The 18,176-nt window shown below is 45.3% G+C and overlaps 1 protein-coding gene across 2 annotated transcripts in view; it reads left to right on the top strand.

Moving 5' to 3' along the window:
- Positions 1-337: 337 nt before the first annotated feature.
- Positions 338-18,176, top strand: part of LOC141111850 (natural cytotoxicity triggering receptor 3 ligand 1-like) — a 133,467-nt gene continuing 115,628 nt past the window's right edge. For both annotated transcript variants that reach the window (XR_012236479.1, XM_073604012.1), the window contains exon 1: positions 338-457. Coding sequence is in view for 1 of the 2 variants with exons in the window: in XM_073604012.1 (XP_073460113.1) it covers positions 400-457 (58 nt within the window). In the remaining variant the exon portion in view is untranslated. The remainder of the gene's footprint in view (positions 458-18,176) is intronic.

Genomic DNA, 18,176 nt, shown 5'->3' with positions numbered 1-18,176 from the left:
ATCATGGCAACATGCATCGTGAAAAGCATGTTGCCCAAAAGTAGCTCCTGAATTTTTTCGGGGGGGGCGACATGATTCCCGCGATGTGTGTTGCCGTGACTGCAGCGCGATTTGTCATGCGACAATCGCGGCAGACACGCACCGTGATTTGAGATGTCATTCAAATGAAGTCCCGTGATTTGTCATTTGCCCATTGGTGCTTTCAAATTGCGGGCAGAATTGTGGCAAATCTGCTCACGATTCAAAACGCTGGAGTGTGAATGCAGCCTAAGAGGTTACACTGCCACCAGGAGGCCAGAATCTGTGAAAGTGAAACAAGATTCAGACAAAGTTTACTACTTTGTACAGATCAGACGTCTCTCACAGTTCTCTTGGAGTGGATCCGGCATGGATTGAGCAATGAGGACCGGGCTGAAAATTCTGCATATAATCTGCTTTCTTCTCCTCCTAGGATCAGGTCAGTGTCACTCTTCTGTGATTAATGTCATTGTACCCGAGGATACATTACAGAGCCGTATAATGGAGGTTCTCTGGCACTGAACGTACCTGGGATCAAGTTGGGGAGCCAAATTGTAGAAATCAATCATCTGTCATTTTCTAGGCCAATAGGTAACGAAGTGTCAAGCAAATGATATTGGGGGCTGGACACTGCCCTCTACCACAGCAAGCCTGACTTTGGGTGTGTTATGGATTTTAACCACTTCAGCCCCGGAAGAATTTGCCCTCTTAACCACTTAAGGACCGAGCCTCTTTTTGAGATGTGTTATTTACAAGTTAAAAACTTTTTTTTTTGCTAGAAAATTACTTATGCCGCGTACACACGGTCGGACTTGCCATCGGGATAACCTCAGTCTGAATTTCCGATGGAAAAATTTAGAACATGTTCTATATCTAAGTCCGTCAGAAATTCCGACAGAAAAAGTCAGATGGGGAATACACACGGTCAGAATATCGGACTGAAAGCTCCCATCGGACTTTTTCTGTCGGAAATTCCGACCGTGTGTACGCGGCATTAGAACCCCCAAACATTATACATTTTTTTTTCTAACACCCTAGAGAATAAAATGGCGGTTGTTGCAATACTTTCTGTCACACCGTATTTGCGCAGCGGTCTTACAAGCGCGCATTTTTTGGAAAAAACACACTTTTTAATTAAAAAATAAGACAACAGTAAAATTAGCCCATTTTTTTTATACTGTGAAAGATAATGTTATGCTGAGTAAATTGATACCCAACACGTCACGCTTCAAAATTGTGCCCGCTCGTGGAATGGCGACAAACTTTTACCCTTACAAATCTCCATAGGCGACGTTTAAAAAATTCTACAGGTTGCATATTTTAAGTTACAGAGGAGGTCTAGGGCTAGAATTATTGCTCTCACTCTACCGATCGCGGTGATACCTCACACGTGTGGTTGAACATCGTTTTCATATGGGGGCGCTGCTCAACTATGTGTTCGCTTCTGCGCGCGAGCTCGACGGGACGGGGCGTGTTTAAAATTTTTTTTTTTCTTATTTATTTTACCTTCTATTTTTTTTTTTACCAAATAGTACACACGCTGCGCTTATCAAAATAAAAATGTAAGAAATTTCTACTAAAATATTAATAAAGTGATATTGTGCTTAACATACAAAATATACAAAATCTATTAATACTATACATTAATGTGCAATAAACCTCAATGAATGAATAAATAGGTAAAAGTGCTCCAATCAGCCTGTGTATTGCAAATATTCCACAAAGCTTGTGCAATTTTCAAACATTATTAGATCATTCAAAACAAAGCAAACAGAATATTGGCATTAAAAGGGGGATCAACGCCAGAGATAAAACGATAATTCTCCCGCTCTACAAGACTCTGGTCCGGCCGCACCTGGAGTATGCTGTCCAGTTCTGGGCACCAGTCCTCAGGAAGGATGTACTGGAAATGGAGCGAGTACAAAGAAGGGCAACAAAGCTAATAAAGGGTCTGGAGGATATTAGTTATGAAGAAAGGTTGTGAGCTCTGAACTTATTCTCTCTGGAGAAGAGACGCTTGAGAGGGGATATGATTTCAATTTACAAATACTGTACTGGTGACCTCACAATAGGGATAAAACTTTTTCGCAGAAGAGAGTTTAATAAGACTCGTGGCCACTCATTACAATTAGAAGAAAAGAGGTTTAACCATAAACTACGTAGAGGGTTCTTTACTGTAAGAGCGGCAAGGATGTGGAATTCCCTTTCACAGGTGGTGGTCTCAGCGGGGAGCATTGATAGCTTCAAGAAACTATTAGATAATCACCTGAATGACCGCAACATACAGGGATATACAATGTAATACTGACACATAATCACACACATAGGTTGGACTTGATGGACTTGTGTCTTTTTTCAACCTCACCTACTATGTAACTATGTAACATCCATGCCATTTAGTGTTGCATCCATGCATTTCAGTGCTGCATCTATGCAATATGGTGTTAGTGCAATGTTTAAACAATAAAAAATGAAAAAATACAAAAAAACTCATCCATGCGATTCTATGCAATTCAGTGCTGTGTTGCTGTGCAATGATCAAATTAACAGTCCACAGATCTTCCCCAATCCATTCATGTGTTATTGTGAACACAAACTAAAGTGCTGTGGGCTCATACAAGTGCTCCCCCCCGGTGATAGCCCCTCACCTTAGGGCATGTGACCTTACAATTAAGCTTGGTCCGAATGCGCCTTAGAACCTCTATGGGTTCGATGTTATATGCAGGGTCCTGGATAGATTTGCACTGGTGCCTCTGTTCCTCACAGCAGTCCCGTTTGTACCTCAATATATCAACACAAAAGGGACTTCATGGTGCAGTATGTACTAAATTTATTAAAATCATAAACAAATCCCGCAATGGGTACTCACAGTAACAAGGCGCTTAAGGGCGCCACACTAAAACAGCAGAAACAAACGGGCAACAGCGGCCGGTATGGGGCGGCGTGCTAATCTTTCCCAACAGGTTGTATAATGTTCCGTCCTGTCCCCGTCCCCTACGCATGTTCGATACAAGGGGTATTTCGTATCTTCATCAGGGGGTGATTTGATTGGACGGTGAACCTGTCAATTAATATATCCTCTCCGTGGCCGCCATTTTGTTGTGACGTGCTGACACTCTAGTAAGCAATCAATGTGATTCTATGGGAGAAACGTCTATATGCAAAAATAGATGGATACAAATGGCAAAAGACAATAGCCATGGCTATTATCTTTTGCCATTTGTATCCATCTATTTTTGCATATAGACATTTCTCCCATAGAATCACATTGATTGCTTACTAGAGTGTCAGCAGGCCACAACAAAATGGCGGCCACGGAGAGGATATATTAATTGACAGGTTCACCGTCCAATCAAATCACCCCCTGATGAAGATACGAAATACCCCTTGTATCGAACATGCGTAGGGGACGGGGACAGGACGGAACATTATACAACCTGTTGGGAAAGATTAGCACGCCGCCCCATACCGGCCGCTGTTGCCCGTTTGTTTCTGCTGTTTTAGTGTGGCGCCCTTAAGCGCCTTGTTACTGTGAGTACCCATTGCGGGATTTGTTTATGATTTTAATAAATTTAGTACATACTGCACCATGAAGTCCCTTTTGTGTTGATATATTGAGGTACAAACGGGACTGCTGTGAGGAACAGAGGCACCAGTGCAAATCTATCCAGGACCCTGCATATAACATCGAACCCATAAAGGTTCTAAGGCGCATTCGGACCAAGCTTAATTGCAAGGTCACATGCCCTAAGGTGAGGGGCTATCACCGGGGGGGAGCACTTGTATGAGCGCACAGCACTTTAGTTTGTGTTCACCATAACACATGAATGGATTGTGGAAGATCTGTGGACTGTTAATTTGATCATTGCACAGCAACACAGCACTGAATTGCATAGAATCACATGGATGCGTTTTTTTGTATTTTTTCATTTTTTATTGTTTGAACATTGCACTAACACCATATTGCATAGATGCAGCACTGAAATGCATGGATGCAACACTAAATCGCATGGATGTTTTGGATGTTTGTTTTGAATTATCTATTAATGTTTGAAAATTGCACAAGCTTTGTGGAATATTTGCAATACACAGGCTGATTGGAGAACTTTTACCTATTTATTCATTCATTGAGGTTTATTGCACATTAATGTATAGTATTAATAGATTTTGCATGTTAAGCACAATATCACTTTATTAATATTTTAGTAGAAATTTCTTACATTTTTATCTTGATAAGCGCAGCGTGTGTACTATTTGGTTTAACTATTTTGCATGGTTATGAGACATGTGTAACGTTAGCAGCTGATCATTTGCAAAGATACACTATTTTGGAGACCAGATTTGGTCAATTACCTGAAGGTTCACAGGACTACAAATTAGCATTCTGAGTACATTCTTTATTTTTACACCTCTTAAATATGAGATCTGGGGTCAAAAAGACCTCAGATCTCATATTTACACTAAAATGCAATAAAAAAAAAATAAAAAATTGTCATTTTAAAAAAAATGGCCCTTTAAGAGCTATGGGCGGGAGTGACATTTTGACTCCGCTTCCGCCCTGCAATGCTATGGAAATGGGTGGAGGCCATCTTCCCCTCACTCATCTCCATGCCCAGCAAGGCTGCCGATGGTTCCGGTAAGCAGCAGAGGGCACCGGAGCACAGCAGGAGGGGGGCTCTGTCCCGCCGCCGATAAAAGTGATCTCACGGTGAATCCGCCGCAGAGACCACTCGTACGAAAAGCGGACTGCCGGCCGAAGAAGAGGATACTGGGATTATGGCAGCTAGCTGCTGCCATAACAATGATATTCCGCTTCAAAGTAAGGACGTATATTGGCGTGCAGCGGTCTGGAAGTGGTTAAATGACCAGGCCATTTTTTGTGATTCGGCACTGCGTCAATTTAACTGACAATTGTACAGTCGTGTGACGTTGTACCCAAACAAAATTGACGCCTTTTTTTCCCACAAATAGAGTTTTCTTTTGGTAGTATTTGATCATCTCTGCGGTTTTTATTTTTTGCACTATAAACAAAAAAAGAGCGACAATTTTGAAAAAAACCCACATTTTAAACTTTTTTGCTATAATAAATATCCCAAAAAAATGAAAAAAAGGAAATTCTTCTTCAGTTTAGGCCAATATATATTCTTTTACATATTTTTGGTAAAAAAAAATTGCAATAGGCGTATGTTGATTGGTTTGCGCAAAAGTTATAGTGTCTACAAAAATAGGGGATAGATTTATGGCATTTTTATTATTATTTTTTTTTTTACTACTAATGGCGGCGATCAGCCATTTTTAGCGAGACTGTGACATTGCGGCGGACAAATCGGACACTTGACACTTTTTTGGGACCAGTGACATTTATACAGCGATCAGTGCTAAAAATAGCCACTGATTACTGTATAAATGCAATATATACAAAATAATTCTGCGCTGCCAGAAGAGAAATAAGCAGCTAACACAACCAACAAGATATAAACAACGGCAAAAAACAAAATAAGTTTAGCGCTATGAAAAATGAAAAAGTCCAATAAAGAACAAATTAGACCGGCAGTTCAAAGTGTAGTTGCCAAAGAAGGGACATCCTTAGGAAAGAGATGAAGAATCTTCAGGAACTGACCACTTCAGATATATAAACCATCTGCAGTAGAAACATGTCTTTTATGCTTTTACATGTGAGTGTATACCATTTTTTAAATAAATTCCATTTTTATGTGGATTTACACTATGTGGCCATTCCTTCTTTTTTTCCATCCGCTGCTGCCATCCTTTGGTTTTTAACACCGTTCTGAGGATATATCCAAGGTGCCGTTTGTTCCATATTCCTCGGTTCCGGCATTTGAGGAATACAGCAACGTGTGAGCCATCCCCTCAACATTGCCCTTCCGGGCCACCTGTAGCCCATCACCACCTAAGTCTGTTTGGCCCTACTCGGCGTACGCCCTGTTGGGTCCATCGATTCTGATAAGCCTCTTCACTTCTGGTGGTGTTGTATATGTTTCTACTGCAGATGGTTTTATATATCTGAAATGGTCAGTTCCTGAAGATTCTTCATCTCTTTCCTAAGGATGTCCCTTCTTTGGCAACTACACTTTGAACTGCCGGTCTAATTTGTTCTTTATTGGACTTTTTCATTTTTCATAGCGCTACACTAATTTTGTTTTTTTACTGTATAAATGCCACTGGAAGGGAAAAGGTTAACACTAGGGGGCGATCAAGGGGTTAAGTGTGTTCCCTGGGAGGTGTTTCTAACTGTGAGGGGAGGGGACTGACAGGGAGTACAGGGAGATCGCTTTTCCTGATTACTAGGAACAGCAGATCTCTTTCTACTCCCCTGAGAAAGGGGATCTGTTTGTTTACATTGACAGATCTCCATTCTGTCTCTCAGAGGAGCGATCGTGGGTCACCGGCGGACATTGCGGCCACCGGCCACACGCATCAGCTCCGGCGTCATGCTGCGCCCCTATACCTCTTAAAGCGGCCTATGTACACCTACAGAGGTTTGTTCAGCTGTGCTAACGTGTCGCAGTATAACTGTGGCGGCTGGTCATTAACCACTTCCCGCCCGCCGTATGCAGAATGACGTCCGGGAAGTGGTTCTGTCATCCTGACTGGGCGTCATATGACGTGGCGATCGCGAGTGCAGCGTGTCAGTCTGACACCCCGCATCTCCGATCGTGATAAGAAGCCTCTGTCAGAGGCTTCTTACCACATGATCAGCTGTGACCAATCACAGCTGATCATTGCGAGAACCAGGAAGTGCCGGTAAACGGCATTCCTCGGTTTGCACTGACAGGGAGAGCCGATCGGAGCTGATCAGTGGCTCTCCCTGTCAGAGTGGGGGTCTGTGCTGATAATCAGCACATTGATTATCAGCACAGCCCCCTCAGATGTGCCACAACACCTCAGATGTGCCCCGTCAGCTGTCAGTCAGTGCCCCAATTAAAACACAGCTTACAGTGCCCATCAAAGTGCCAATCAGTGCCCATATCAGTGCTAATCAGTGCCCACCACAGTGCCCGTCAATGCCCATCTCAGTGCCCAGCAGTAAAATCTGTCCGTACCTCAACACCAGTGCTGCCAATCAGTGTCGCCAGTCAGTGCCCATCAGTGCCGCCAGTCAGTGCCCATCAGTGCCACCTATCAGTGCCCATTAGTGCTGTATAAAAGTGCAGCCTATTGGTGACCATCAGTGCTGCTTATCATTGCCACATATCAGTGCCCATCAATTCTACATATCAGTGCATCCTCATCAGTGCTGCCTCATCAGTGCCCATCAGTGCTGCCTCATCAGTGCCCGTCAGTGAAGGAGAAAACAAAATTTTATAACCAAAACTAAGAAAAACTTTTTTTTTCAAAAATTTTGTTCTTTTTTAGTTTGTTTAGCAAAAAATAAAAACCGCAGAGGTGATCAAATACCACCAAAAGAAAGCTCTATTTGTGGGAACAAAATGATAAAAATTTAGTTTGGGTACAGTGTTGTATGACCGCGCAATTGTCATTCAAAGTGCAACAGTGCTGAAAGCTGAAAATTGTCCTGGGCGGGAAGGGGCGAATGTGTCTGGTATTGAAGTGGTTAAGAAAGAAATGCACCCCAAAAAAAACACAAAAAATCTTTCCCTTCTACCCTCCCCCCCCCCGATTTATTTTGGTTTGGTGAACAGTTTTAATCACAAAATAGCGGAGCAGCAATGGGGGCCAAATATTCACCAAGTCTTCCTAATATTCATGTAGCACTACCCCCGTAAGGGCTGCAAGCGCCAGTCGCATGGCATTTTCGCATAGCAGTAATGGCAGTGATCAGCAATTTTTAGCGGGACTGCAACATTGCGGTGGACAAATCTAACACCTAACTGACACTTTTGACACCTTTTGGGGACCAGTTACATTATTACAGTATTCAGTGCTAAAAAAAATGCACTGTCACTGTACTAATGACACTGGCAGGGAAGGGGTGAACATCAGGGGCAATCAAAGAGTTAAGTGTTCTCCTAGAGAGTGCTTTCTAACTGTGGGGGAGGTGCTTTCACTAAGGGAAAACATAGAGCTCCATTTTCCTCTCTGGCAGAATGGTGACCTGCCTTGTTTACATAGGCAGACCGCTGTTCTGCCTCTCCAGAGAACGATCGGCGGGTCCCGGTGGATGTCATGTCCGCCAGACCCGCTGATCAGCTCCCGCTGTGTCCAACTACAGCAGGAGCCGGAGAAGATAATCACGTAAAGGTACTTAATTTTGCGCTTAAGGACCGCCCTGCTGCAGTAAATGTATGTGGGGCGGTCCTTAGGAGGTTAAAGTGGTTGTAAAGGTAGAAGGTTTTTTATCTTAATGCATTCTATGCATTAAGATAAAAAAACTTCTGTGTGCAGCAGCCCCCCTCAGCCCCCCCCCTAATACTTACCAGAGCCCCATCTCTGTCCAGCGATGTCCACGAGTGTCTCGACCGTTCAAGACTCTCCCTCCTGATTGGCAAAGACACAGCAGCAGCGCCACTGGCTCCTGCTGCTGTCAATCAAAGTCAGTCAGCCAATCAGGAGAGAGAGGGGCGGGGCCGGGCCTCAGCTTTGTGTGTGAATGGACACAGAGAGCTATGAATCAGCTTGGGTGTCCCCATAGCAAGCTGCTTGTTGTGAGGGCACTCAACAGGAGGGAGGGGCCAGGAGAACCAAAGAGGGACCCGAGAAGAGGAGGATATGGGCTGTTCTGTGCAAAACCAACTGCAACAGTGCAGGTAAGTATAACAGGTTTGTTATTTTTATAGAACAAGAAACAAGACTTTAGTATCACTTTAAATACTAACAAACTTTTGTTAGCTTAGCAACAGCCCCTTACAGTCTAGGAGCTCTCAATCCCTTTAGAAAAGTAGCACATGTTGAGTAAACTGCATCCTGCAACTCCTTCTGCTTTCCTGTAGCCACTGGTCCCGGCTCCACTGCTTGCAGAAAATGTAATAAGAATATTCCTGCGCTACCCAATTGGAAAAAGAAAAGAAAAGAAAAACTCAGAAAAAATAGTAAAAACGCACGTATGCGACTGGACAGCTGCATGCACCGAAGCAAGGGTCAGACATAAGCCCAAAATCAAACTGAGGTATAGGGGGGGAGGTGCTGCGCTAACCAGAAGAAAGCTATAAATCTCTGTCTGTGGTCAATTAATAAAATGACATAAAATCGCATAATAAATCGCATAAATAAGTGTTGACACTAAAAACATTCAAGTCTTAATAATCAGCATCCTGTGTATGTGAAAAAAAGTGCATAAAAAATCCTTTTCAGTTGGTATATACACTAAATGACAAAAAACATTGCATGTAAAATCGCATAAATAAGTGTTGACACTAAAAACATATAAATCTGGATAATCATGTGTAGGTGCACAAAGGGACATAAACACTACTTCATGTGAATAATTCTAAATAAAAATACATAGAATAAATCAGAAATAACCATCAAAAACATATCCTAATAAATGGTGCAAAACGTACAAAGTGCCAGTGCTTAAAGGTGATCTAGATATCGCAAATAAAACACATCAATCCAACGCAATATGGATAATAAATAATATAAATACATGTCCCAATAATAGTGATATAAAATATATTGTGCTGGCCTGCGAAACAAATGACCAATGACATGCCAGTAAGTGCAGCAAACTTAAAGTGCCAGTGTAAAAGTCATTGAAGGTGCAAAAGCAAGTTCTGGTGTATTCAACAAAACAACAGTGGGGTGTCTGGGATGCAATTCACTCAGTGTCCTCTTCGTGCATAAAACACTAATGTAAGCAGTGGCCCCTTACCTAGCGGTGCTAGGTCAACCGCATGAATTGTAGCTAAAACGCCAGGTCCTGAGCCTCCATCGCGTCCCTATATCCACGCTTGCCGGTGTTGGGTTATCCTAATGGCAGCTGATTACAAGTGGCTATGGTCCTATCAGGGGTCCTGGACCAGCGCGGATCCTAGCTCAGCCTCCACATCTCAGGTATGTATGTACAGGAATATGCAGGACAAAGGTACTTGATAGTGAAGTATGTCTTAACCAGGTAATGCTTTATTAAAAATCTTTAAGTAGATGTACTCACATAAAAACAATGCAGAGCAAACCTCTCTCCTACGAGCAGCGAACTCGTTCTGTGTCTAGCAATGTGAAACAGCCTATTCCGTCCCTACGCGTGTCATCACCGATCACGTGACTTCTTCAGGGGTGATAGATGGATAGATTCATGCTATGCTTAAATCTATCCATTATGCATATAGGGGGTGGCGTGGATAGAGGGGGTAGCGGCCGGGTCCCCCTAATGGACAGGCTTCCACTGGAGATGGGGCTCAGGTAAGTATTGGGGGGAGGGGCTAATGCACACATAATTTTTTTTTTTATCTTAACCACTTCCGGATCGCCCGCTGTCATTATATGGCGGCTCTTTGAAGAGGGATATCGTTGTTATGGCAGCAGCTAGCTACTATAACCCCGGTATCCTCTCCAAGAGCGGGCGGTCCACTTTCAGATAAAAGTGGTCTCTGCGGCGGATTCACTGCAAGATCACTATTATCGGCGACGGGAGAGGGGCACCTCCGCCGCTCTCCAGTGCCTTCCGCCGCTTACCGGAGGCGATCGTGTTCTGTCCCCTGTTTTTTGACCCCATATCTCATATTTAAGAGGTCCTGTCATGCTTTTTTTCTATTACAAGGGATGTTTACATTCCTTGTAGTAGGAATAAAAGTGACACTATTGTAAAAAAAAAAAACCAATGTAAAAATAAAAGGTAAAATAAATAAGAAAAATTATTATTTTTTAAACGCGCCCCGTCCCGCCGAGCTCGCTTGTAGAAGCTAATGCATACGTGAGTAGCGTTCGTATATGAAAACGATGTTCAAACCACACGTGTGATGTATCGCCGCGATCGTTAGTGCGAGAGCCATAATTATAGTGCTAGACCTCCTCTGTAACTTAGAACCACTTTATTATATGTATACAGGAGGATAAGTTAGACAAATAATTATTTTTAGCTACGGACAGGAATGGTTACATTCTTGTCTCTGTCTGTTATCACCCTGAGGGGTAATTCAACAAAGAGCAGTTCACATGTATTAGAAGGAACTGAAGGGGATAAGAATGTTAGAGATATATATATAGATAGATATATATATATATATATATATATAGATAGATAGATAGATAGATAGATAGATAGATAGATAGATAGATAGATAGATAGATAGATAGATAGATAGATAGATAGATAGATAGATAGATAGATAAATGTACAGTTGTGCTCAAACCTTTGCCTCCTTGGAGAATTGGTAATATACAGGCTGTACCATTTTTAAGGAAAAAATGTGTGAGCCGGCAAAACCCAATTATTTTATTCCTTATGGGAATCATAACTGGAGGTGATAACAGAATGGCCCAATCATAAAACAAAGCATGGCAACAAGTAAACCAATGAATTGCCCCCCTGTTCAAAAGTCTGCACCCCTTAGTTCTTAATACTGTGTATTGCCCACTTTATCATCAATGACAGTGCACAGTCTTTTGTAATAGTTGCCTATGAGGTTCTGAATTCTTGCAGGCGGTATAGTTGCCCATTTACCATGGCAAAATGCCTCCAGGTCATGCAAAGTCTTTGGTCATCTTGCATGACCCGCACGTTTGAGATCTCCCGAGAGCACATAAAGCTCTATTTTTGTTTTTCTTTGTATCCCGAACAATTCTTTTGGCAGTTGTGGCTGAAATCTTTCATTTTACATTGATCTCTTTGAGCGTTGGAGGAATCTCGTCTAACTGACGAATCAGTAATTATTAATATACATGTTGACATCGTGGAAAGTGGATTCTACTTTTGTTTTTATTTATCCGTTCCTTAACAACCAGCTTACACTGTGTCCTGATTGGCGCATTGCAGGGTGTCCGTCGAGGGGTAAACCCACCGAACACCCTGCAAATTCGAGTATTCGGCGAACAGGCAAATGCTCGGCCCGAGCATGAGTTCGGCCATCCTTAATACACAGACACTAATTACAATTTAAAAAGCCACTGATGGGGGAAATTAACCCTTTATTGCCCTTGTAACCTGTGTGTGTCACCTTGTGTGTCTGTAACAAGGCCAAACATTCCAGGGGGGAAACATTTCATCAGGACAATTTCATGTCACAAGAAGAGCAGCCAACTTCTACTGAGGAGAGGATTCTGGCTTTTTGTTCACTGCTCTTCTTATTCTCTCTACCCTTATCATGTGACATGACTGGAGAGGGGAAGAAAAAGCTGACTGTGTACAAAAGGGAAAGGGGGAGAAAACTAAGCCTTAGACCTCCCCCCACCTCCCCTCTCCTCCTAAGCCCCACTCCCCCCCCCACACACACACACATCTCTCCTCAGACCACCCCCACCTCCCCTCTCTTCCTAAGCCCCCCCTTCCCCCCACCTCCCCTCTCCTCCTAAGCCCCCCTTCCCCCACACACACACACACACATCTCTCCTCAGACCACCCCCACCTCCCCTCTCTTCCTAAGCCCCCCCTTCCCCCCACCTCCCCTCTCCTCCTAAGCCCCCCTCCCCCCTCACACACACACACACACATCTCTCCTCAGACTACCCCCCACCTCCCCTCTCCTCCTTATGTCACCGGGTGGCCCCGCCCCCTCTGACACTACAGGGAAGACATAGGACAGAGTTGGGCGGGGTCACCCGGTGACATCACCGGGTGGCCCCACCCTCAGTTATAAAAAAAACTGTCACCTGTGAGGACGGTCATTATGGTGGGTGCCTTCCATGGAGGCGGATCGGTGGTGGCGTGCAGGTTTTTTTTTTTCTTTTTCGGGTCCGTCGGCGGAGCAAGAGAAGAAGCCCCCCTCCGGCAGACCCCAACAACCACCGGGTAGGGGTTCTGGGGATGAGGCCCTTGTCCCCATCAACATGGTGACACGGTGCTTTGGGGGACTACCCCAAAGCACCCTCCCCATGTTGAGGGCATGTGGCCTGGTACGGTTCAGGAGGGGGGTGCTCTCTCTCCCCTCATCTTTTCATGCGGCCTGTCAGGTTGTGTGCTCGGATAAGGGTCTGGTATGGATTTTGAGGGGGACCCCATGCCATTTTTTATAAACTGTCTGTTTACATTCACAGATCTCCGTTCTGTCTCTCAGAGGAGGGATCGTGGGTCACCGGTGGGCATTGCGCCCGCCGGCCACACACATCGGGTCCGGCGTCACACTGCGCCCCTATACCTCTTAAAGCGGCCGACGTACAGCTACAGTGGTTTGTGCAGCTGTGCCAACTTACCGCAGTATAAACTGGCGACTGGTCTTTAAAAGGTTAAGAAAGAAAATCTTTCCCTCCCCCCCAATTTATTTTTGTATGGTGAACAGTTTTAATCACAAAATAGCACAGCAGCAATGGGGGCCAAATATTCACCACGTTTTCCCAATATTTATGTAGCATTAGCCCCCGTAAGGGCTGCAAGTGCCAGTCACATACAGTAGCATTTTCCGCTTTCATCCAGACACAGAAAACAGTCCTTCAGTTTTGTTTTTGTTGTTTTTTTAGGAAATAATAACTTGGATAGGGATGAGAATTATGGGATTTTTTTACATTATGGCCTAAATTTATGATGATTTTTTGAAAACAGAAAGTAGAAAGTATTGGTTTTCTTCAAAATGTTTGCTCTTTTTCGCTTATATTGCCCCCCCCAGTGGTGAATAAATACCACCAAAAAAGCTCTATTTGTGTGAAAAAAATGATAAAAATTTAATTTGGGTACAGTGTTGCATGACTGAGTAATTGTCATTCAAAGTGCGAGAGCACTGAAAGCTGAAAATTGGGTAGGAAGGGGGTGAAAGTGCCCTGCCATTGCCTGGAACACCGCCCGCTCCCCCCTCGATGGAAACAACGGGACAGGGAGAGAACAGGAGAGGCGGCTCTTTAATTAGGTGGTCGCCTAAGGCCTCGTGCTCACAGGGGCCTTGCGGCCGCCTAATTTTCCTGATGGAGGAAGGGGAGAGCCCGGGGGAAGAATGATGGCACTGCCTGCGGATGTGCGGGACCAATCTCCTCATGCCAGGACTCTGCACTAATATCAGCTGGACTGCCTCTCCCTCTCATCTTTATCCCGGGCTGCACGGAGATAGAACCGGGTTAAGTCACTGCCCCTCGAGCTGCTGTAATTTCAGTAATAAGATCCGCACCAGCTATGATGGGAGGAAACCATCTCATTGGTTGGTCCAATGAACTGCAGGATGCTGTGTTGACTGGTAGATGAAGCCCGCCCTCACATGTGTTGTGATTTCACCAAGAGGCAATGCAAAGACTGCCAGTAGTGAAGGTGATCTGATGAACATGGGGAATGGGGTGAGTCCAGTGACAGGAAGGATAAGTTTTATTGCACCCTGACACATGTCCGCTCTGTCCACCTCCCTGCCCCGTATGCAAACAACATGTGCCCGGACCGACTTCTGGAGCCTGCACACACCCGGAGACATCACAGGTTATCCCGAATCACACACAGGAGCTCTCTCTCTACTCTCCTCTCCCCCTCTCTCCTCCCCCTCTCTCCTCTCACCCCTCTCTCTCTGCTCTCCCCCTCTCTCTCCTCCCCCATCCTCTCTCTCTCCTCCTCCCCCTCTCTCTCCTCTTTCCCTCTCTCTCCTCTTCCCCCTCTCTTTTCCTCCTCTCCCCCTCTTTCCCTCCTCTCCCCCTCTCTCTCTCCTCACCCCCTCTCTCTCCCCCCTCTCTCTCTCATCTCCCCCTCTCTCTCCTCTCCTATCCCCTCTCTCTCTCCCCTCACTCTCTCCCCTCTCTCTCCTCTCCCTCTCTCCTCTCCCCTTCTCTCTCTCCTCTTCCCCCCTCTCTCTCCTCTCCCCCTCTCTCTCCTCTCTCTCCTCTCCCCCCTCTCTCTCTCTCTCTCCTCTCCTCCCCCTCTCTCTCTCCCCTCTCTCTCTCCTCTCCTCCCCCTCTCTCTCTCTCCCCTCTCTCTCTCCGCTCCCCCATCTCTCTCTCTCTCTCTATCCTCTCCCCCCTCTCTCCTCTCTCTCTCGCTCTCTCTCCTCTCTCTCTCCGCTCCCCCATCTCTCTCTCTCTCTCTATCCTCTCCCCCCTCTCTCCTCTCTCTCTCGCTCTCTCTCCTCTCTCTCTATCCTCTCCCCCATCTCTCCTCTCTCTCCTCTCTCTCTCTCTCCTCTCCCCCCTCTCTCCTCTCTCTCTCTCCTCTCTCCTCTCTCCTCTCCTCTCCCCCCTCTCTCTCTCCTCTCCCCCCTCTCCTCTCCCCCTTTCTCTCTCCTCTTCCCTCTCTCTCTCCTCTTCCCCCTCTCTCTCCTCTCCCCCCTCTCTCTCTCCTCTCCTCCCCCCTCTCTCCCCTCTCTCCTCTCCCTCCTCTCTCTCTCTCTCTCTCTCTCCTCTCCCCATCTCTCCTCTCTCTCCCCTCTCTCTCTCCTCTCCCCCCTCTCTCCTCTCTCTCCCCAGTCAGCCCCAGCACTGGGATCATTGGATGTGTGTAGAGGCTGCACATGGGAGATTATACCTAGTCCTGCATCCTCTGATATGTGTCCCTAAAACACATGATTAGCTCATGCTTAAATAAATCGTTTCTGTGTTCAGGTTTACTGTCATTGTCATAGTCATTGACCATAGTCATAACCATTGGTTGTGTCCACAGCAGGCATGGGGCATAGGTTTAGGAAAATAGATGATGGATCTATGGCCAAGGAAAAGTGAAATGTAGGCATAACAGTGAGCTGTCTAGTAAGTGATGATCGCTATATGGAGGGAGCTTGTGTTGCAATGCATATCCTGGATTTATATTATCATGGCATGCAGAACTGGCCATGGGTGAATTATCATCAGTTCATTGGACACTACAGTGCAATTAATTATTAATTTGTATCACTTTAATTCTTTTTCCCATTATGGGCGTGAGTGGGGCCTCATGTCTAAGTTTTGCCTAAGGCCTCACAAAGCCTAGAGCCACCTCTGGAGAACAGCACCCCTCCCCAGCAGCACCTCAGCAAACAAGACCTGAAAGTCATCGCTGCAGACATCAAGGACACTCTGTTGGCCTCCATCTCAGAGCTGCAGCTAGATATACACACTCTGGCTGACAGGGTCCATAAGGTAGAGCAGATCTCAGCGCAACACGACACGGTCCTTCGCAGGGCTACCCGGAATGTGGACGCGCACATCCTCCAGCTCAGGGGACTCCAGCACCACATGGAGTACCTAAACAATCAGGGAAGACAACATAATCTGAGGATCCACGGCCTACCCAAATCGGTGGACACAGAACAGTTCACTCCCACGGTCACTGGCTTGTTTAATAGAAAACTAAATAAGTGTAGCGCTAATATGAGAAGTGAAATAACCACATAATATGTACAATGAAGACCATTACATCATCAGATTGGCAAACAATAACACCAAACAAAAAAAAGAACATCAAAAGTGAACTAATTATAGTCCTCTGTGAGTATGTGACTTCATACAGAGTGAAGGAATTAAAGTGCTCTATAAGTATGTGAGTTCATACTTAAAACAGGGCGGCACAGTGGTGCAGTGGTTAGCACTCTCGCCTAGCAGTAAAAAAGGGTCGCTGGTTCGAATCCCAACCACGACACTACCTGCCTGGAGTTTGCATGTTCTCCCTGTGCCTGCGTGGGTTTCCTCCAGGTACTCCGGTTTCCTCCCACACTCCAAAGACATGCTGGTAGGTTAATTGGCTTCTATCCAAAATTGGCCCTAGTATATGAATGGGGACCTTGGATTGAGGGTAGGGACTGATGTGAGTGTGCGATGTACAGGGTTAGGGACAAGGGTCAGGGTTGTAGACACACACACTCAGGTTGAACTGGATGGACTGGTGTCTTTATTCAACCTTACTAACTATGTAACTATGTAACATATCAATGTGCACGTGACATCTGGAATAAGAAGAATACCACCACGACAATGGGGAAGCTTACCGGAACGTTTGAACCCAAAGAAACGTATGTTCAGTTGGGTCAAACAAGCTTGAGTGGTAAACAGCTGATAGGATTCTGTAGAAGTTTAGAGAAGATCCTGGGATGATCTGTGAGCCGGTATGTCCCTCAGGGGTGATGCCCAGAATGCATAGTAATTACATTGGATAGGAAGGAACAAAAGAAGGCCACATAGTGTAATTCCGTATAAAAATGTATGCCAAATTTATTAAAAAGAAAGAAATACACTCACATGGAAATGGATAAAACAGCGCTGTGTAAGTAAAAAACCCCACTGCCGCCATTTTACTTACACAGCGCTGTTTTATCCATTTCCATGTAAGTGCTGGAAAACACATCCCTCCATCTCCCTTCACAAGATCCAGGTAAAAGACTGTCACCTTGGACTTGCTTACACGCAAACCACCATTTCTAACACCACCATTTCTAACATACTGGTTCCCTAAACCCTGCCATGATCCGAAATGTGAACTGTTCACTGCTGGGTGCGGCGTATACTCCACATTGAGGACCACCGCTAACCGGACAAGGCATGGGTATTTACCGCAAACCATCACCCTACTGTATTAGTCTCATGACAGGCAATTTGAGATTACCTCCGCTGCCTCCATCCACTTCCCCTCAACCCACCCATGTTCTCAACAAGACCCCAATGGTCTACTTCCACCAATCTGTCCCAACACCCCAGCGGCGGGCTGACAAGAGCACCAAAAGACTCTTCCTCACCTGGTTTTTGCCAACCCCCACACAGTGACATAGCATAGAGCGGGTCACCGTTAGGTGGACACACTCTAGCTGTATACTGTACCCGACCAAAACACATCACCCCCCCCCTTGTATTTTTTTTTCTCTTTTCCTCCTCCAGAAAAGATGGGCAGGTTTCCCCCTATCCTCGGCTTATGGTCTAGGGAAGATCCGTCTCGCCTAACTGGTCACCTCATAGTTTCACCCCCCCCAGGGGTCCCTACAGACTCACACCCCCTCCATCTTGGCGGATTCCCCTACCCTTTACATCGCACCCACGACAAGACCCAATCACTCTTACGGATCAAACTATACTCACTGAACATACACGGACTCAATACCCCTGAAAAGAGATCCCAATTACTCCTAACCCTACAGAAGACCAGAGCACATATAGTCTTCCTCCAGGAGACTCATTTTAGGTCCGACAACATCCCCAAACTTAGTAGCAACCTCTTT

The sequence above is a fragment of the Aquarana catesbeiana genome, linkage group LG11, assembly GCF_042186555.1.
Source record: "Aquarana catesbeiana isolate 2022-GZ linkage group LG11, ASM4218655v1, whole genome shotgun sequence".
NCBI lineage: Eukaryota > Metazoa > Chordata > Amphibia > Anura > Ranidae > Aquarana > Aquarana catesbeiana.
Note: the sequence above shows the minus strand (reverse complement) of the source record. Positions and strands in the feature narration are given on the sequence as shown.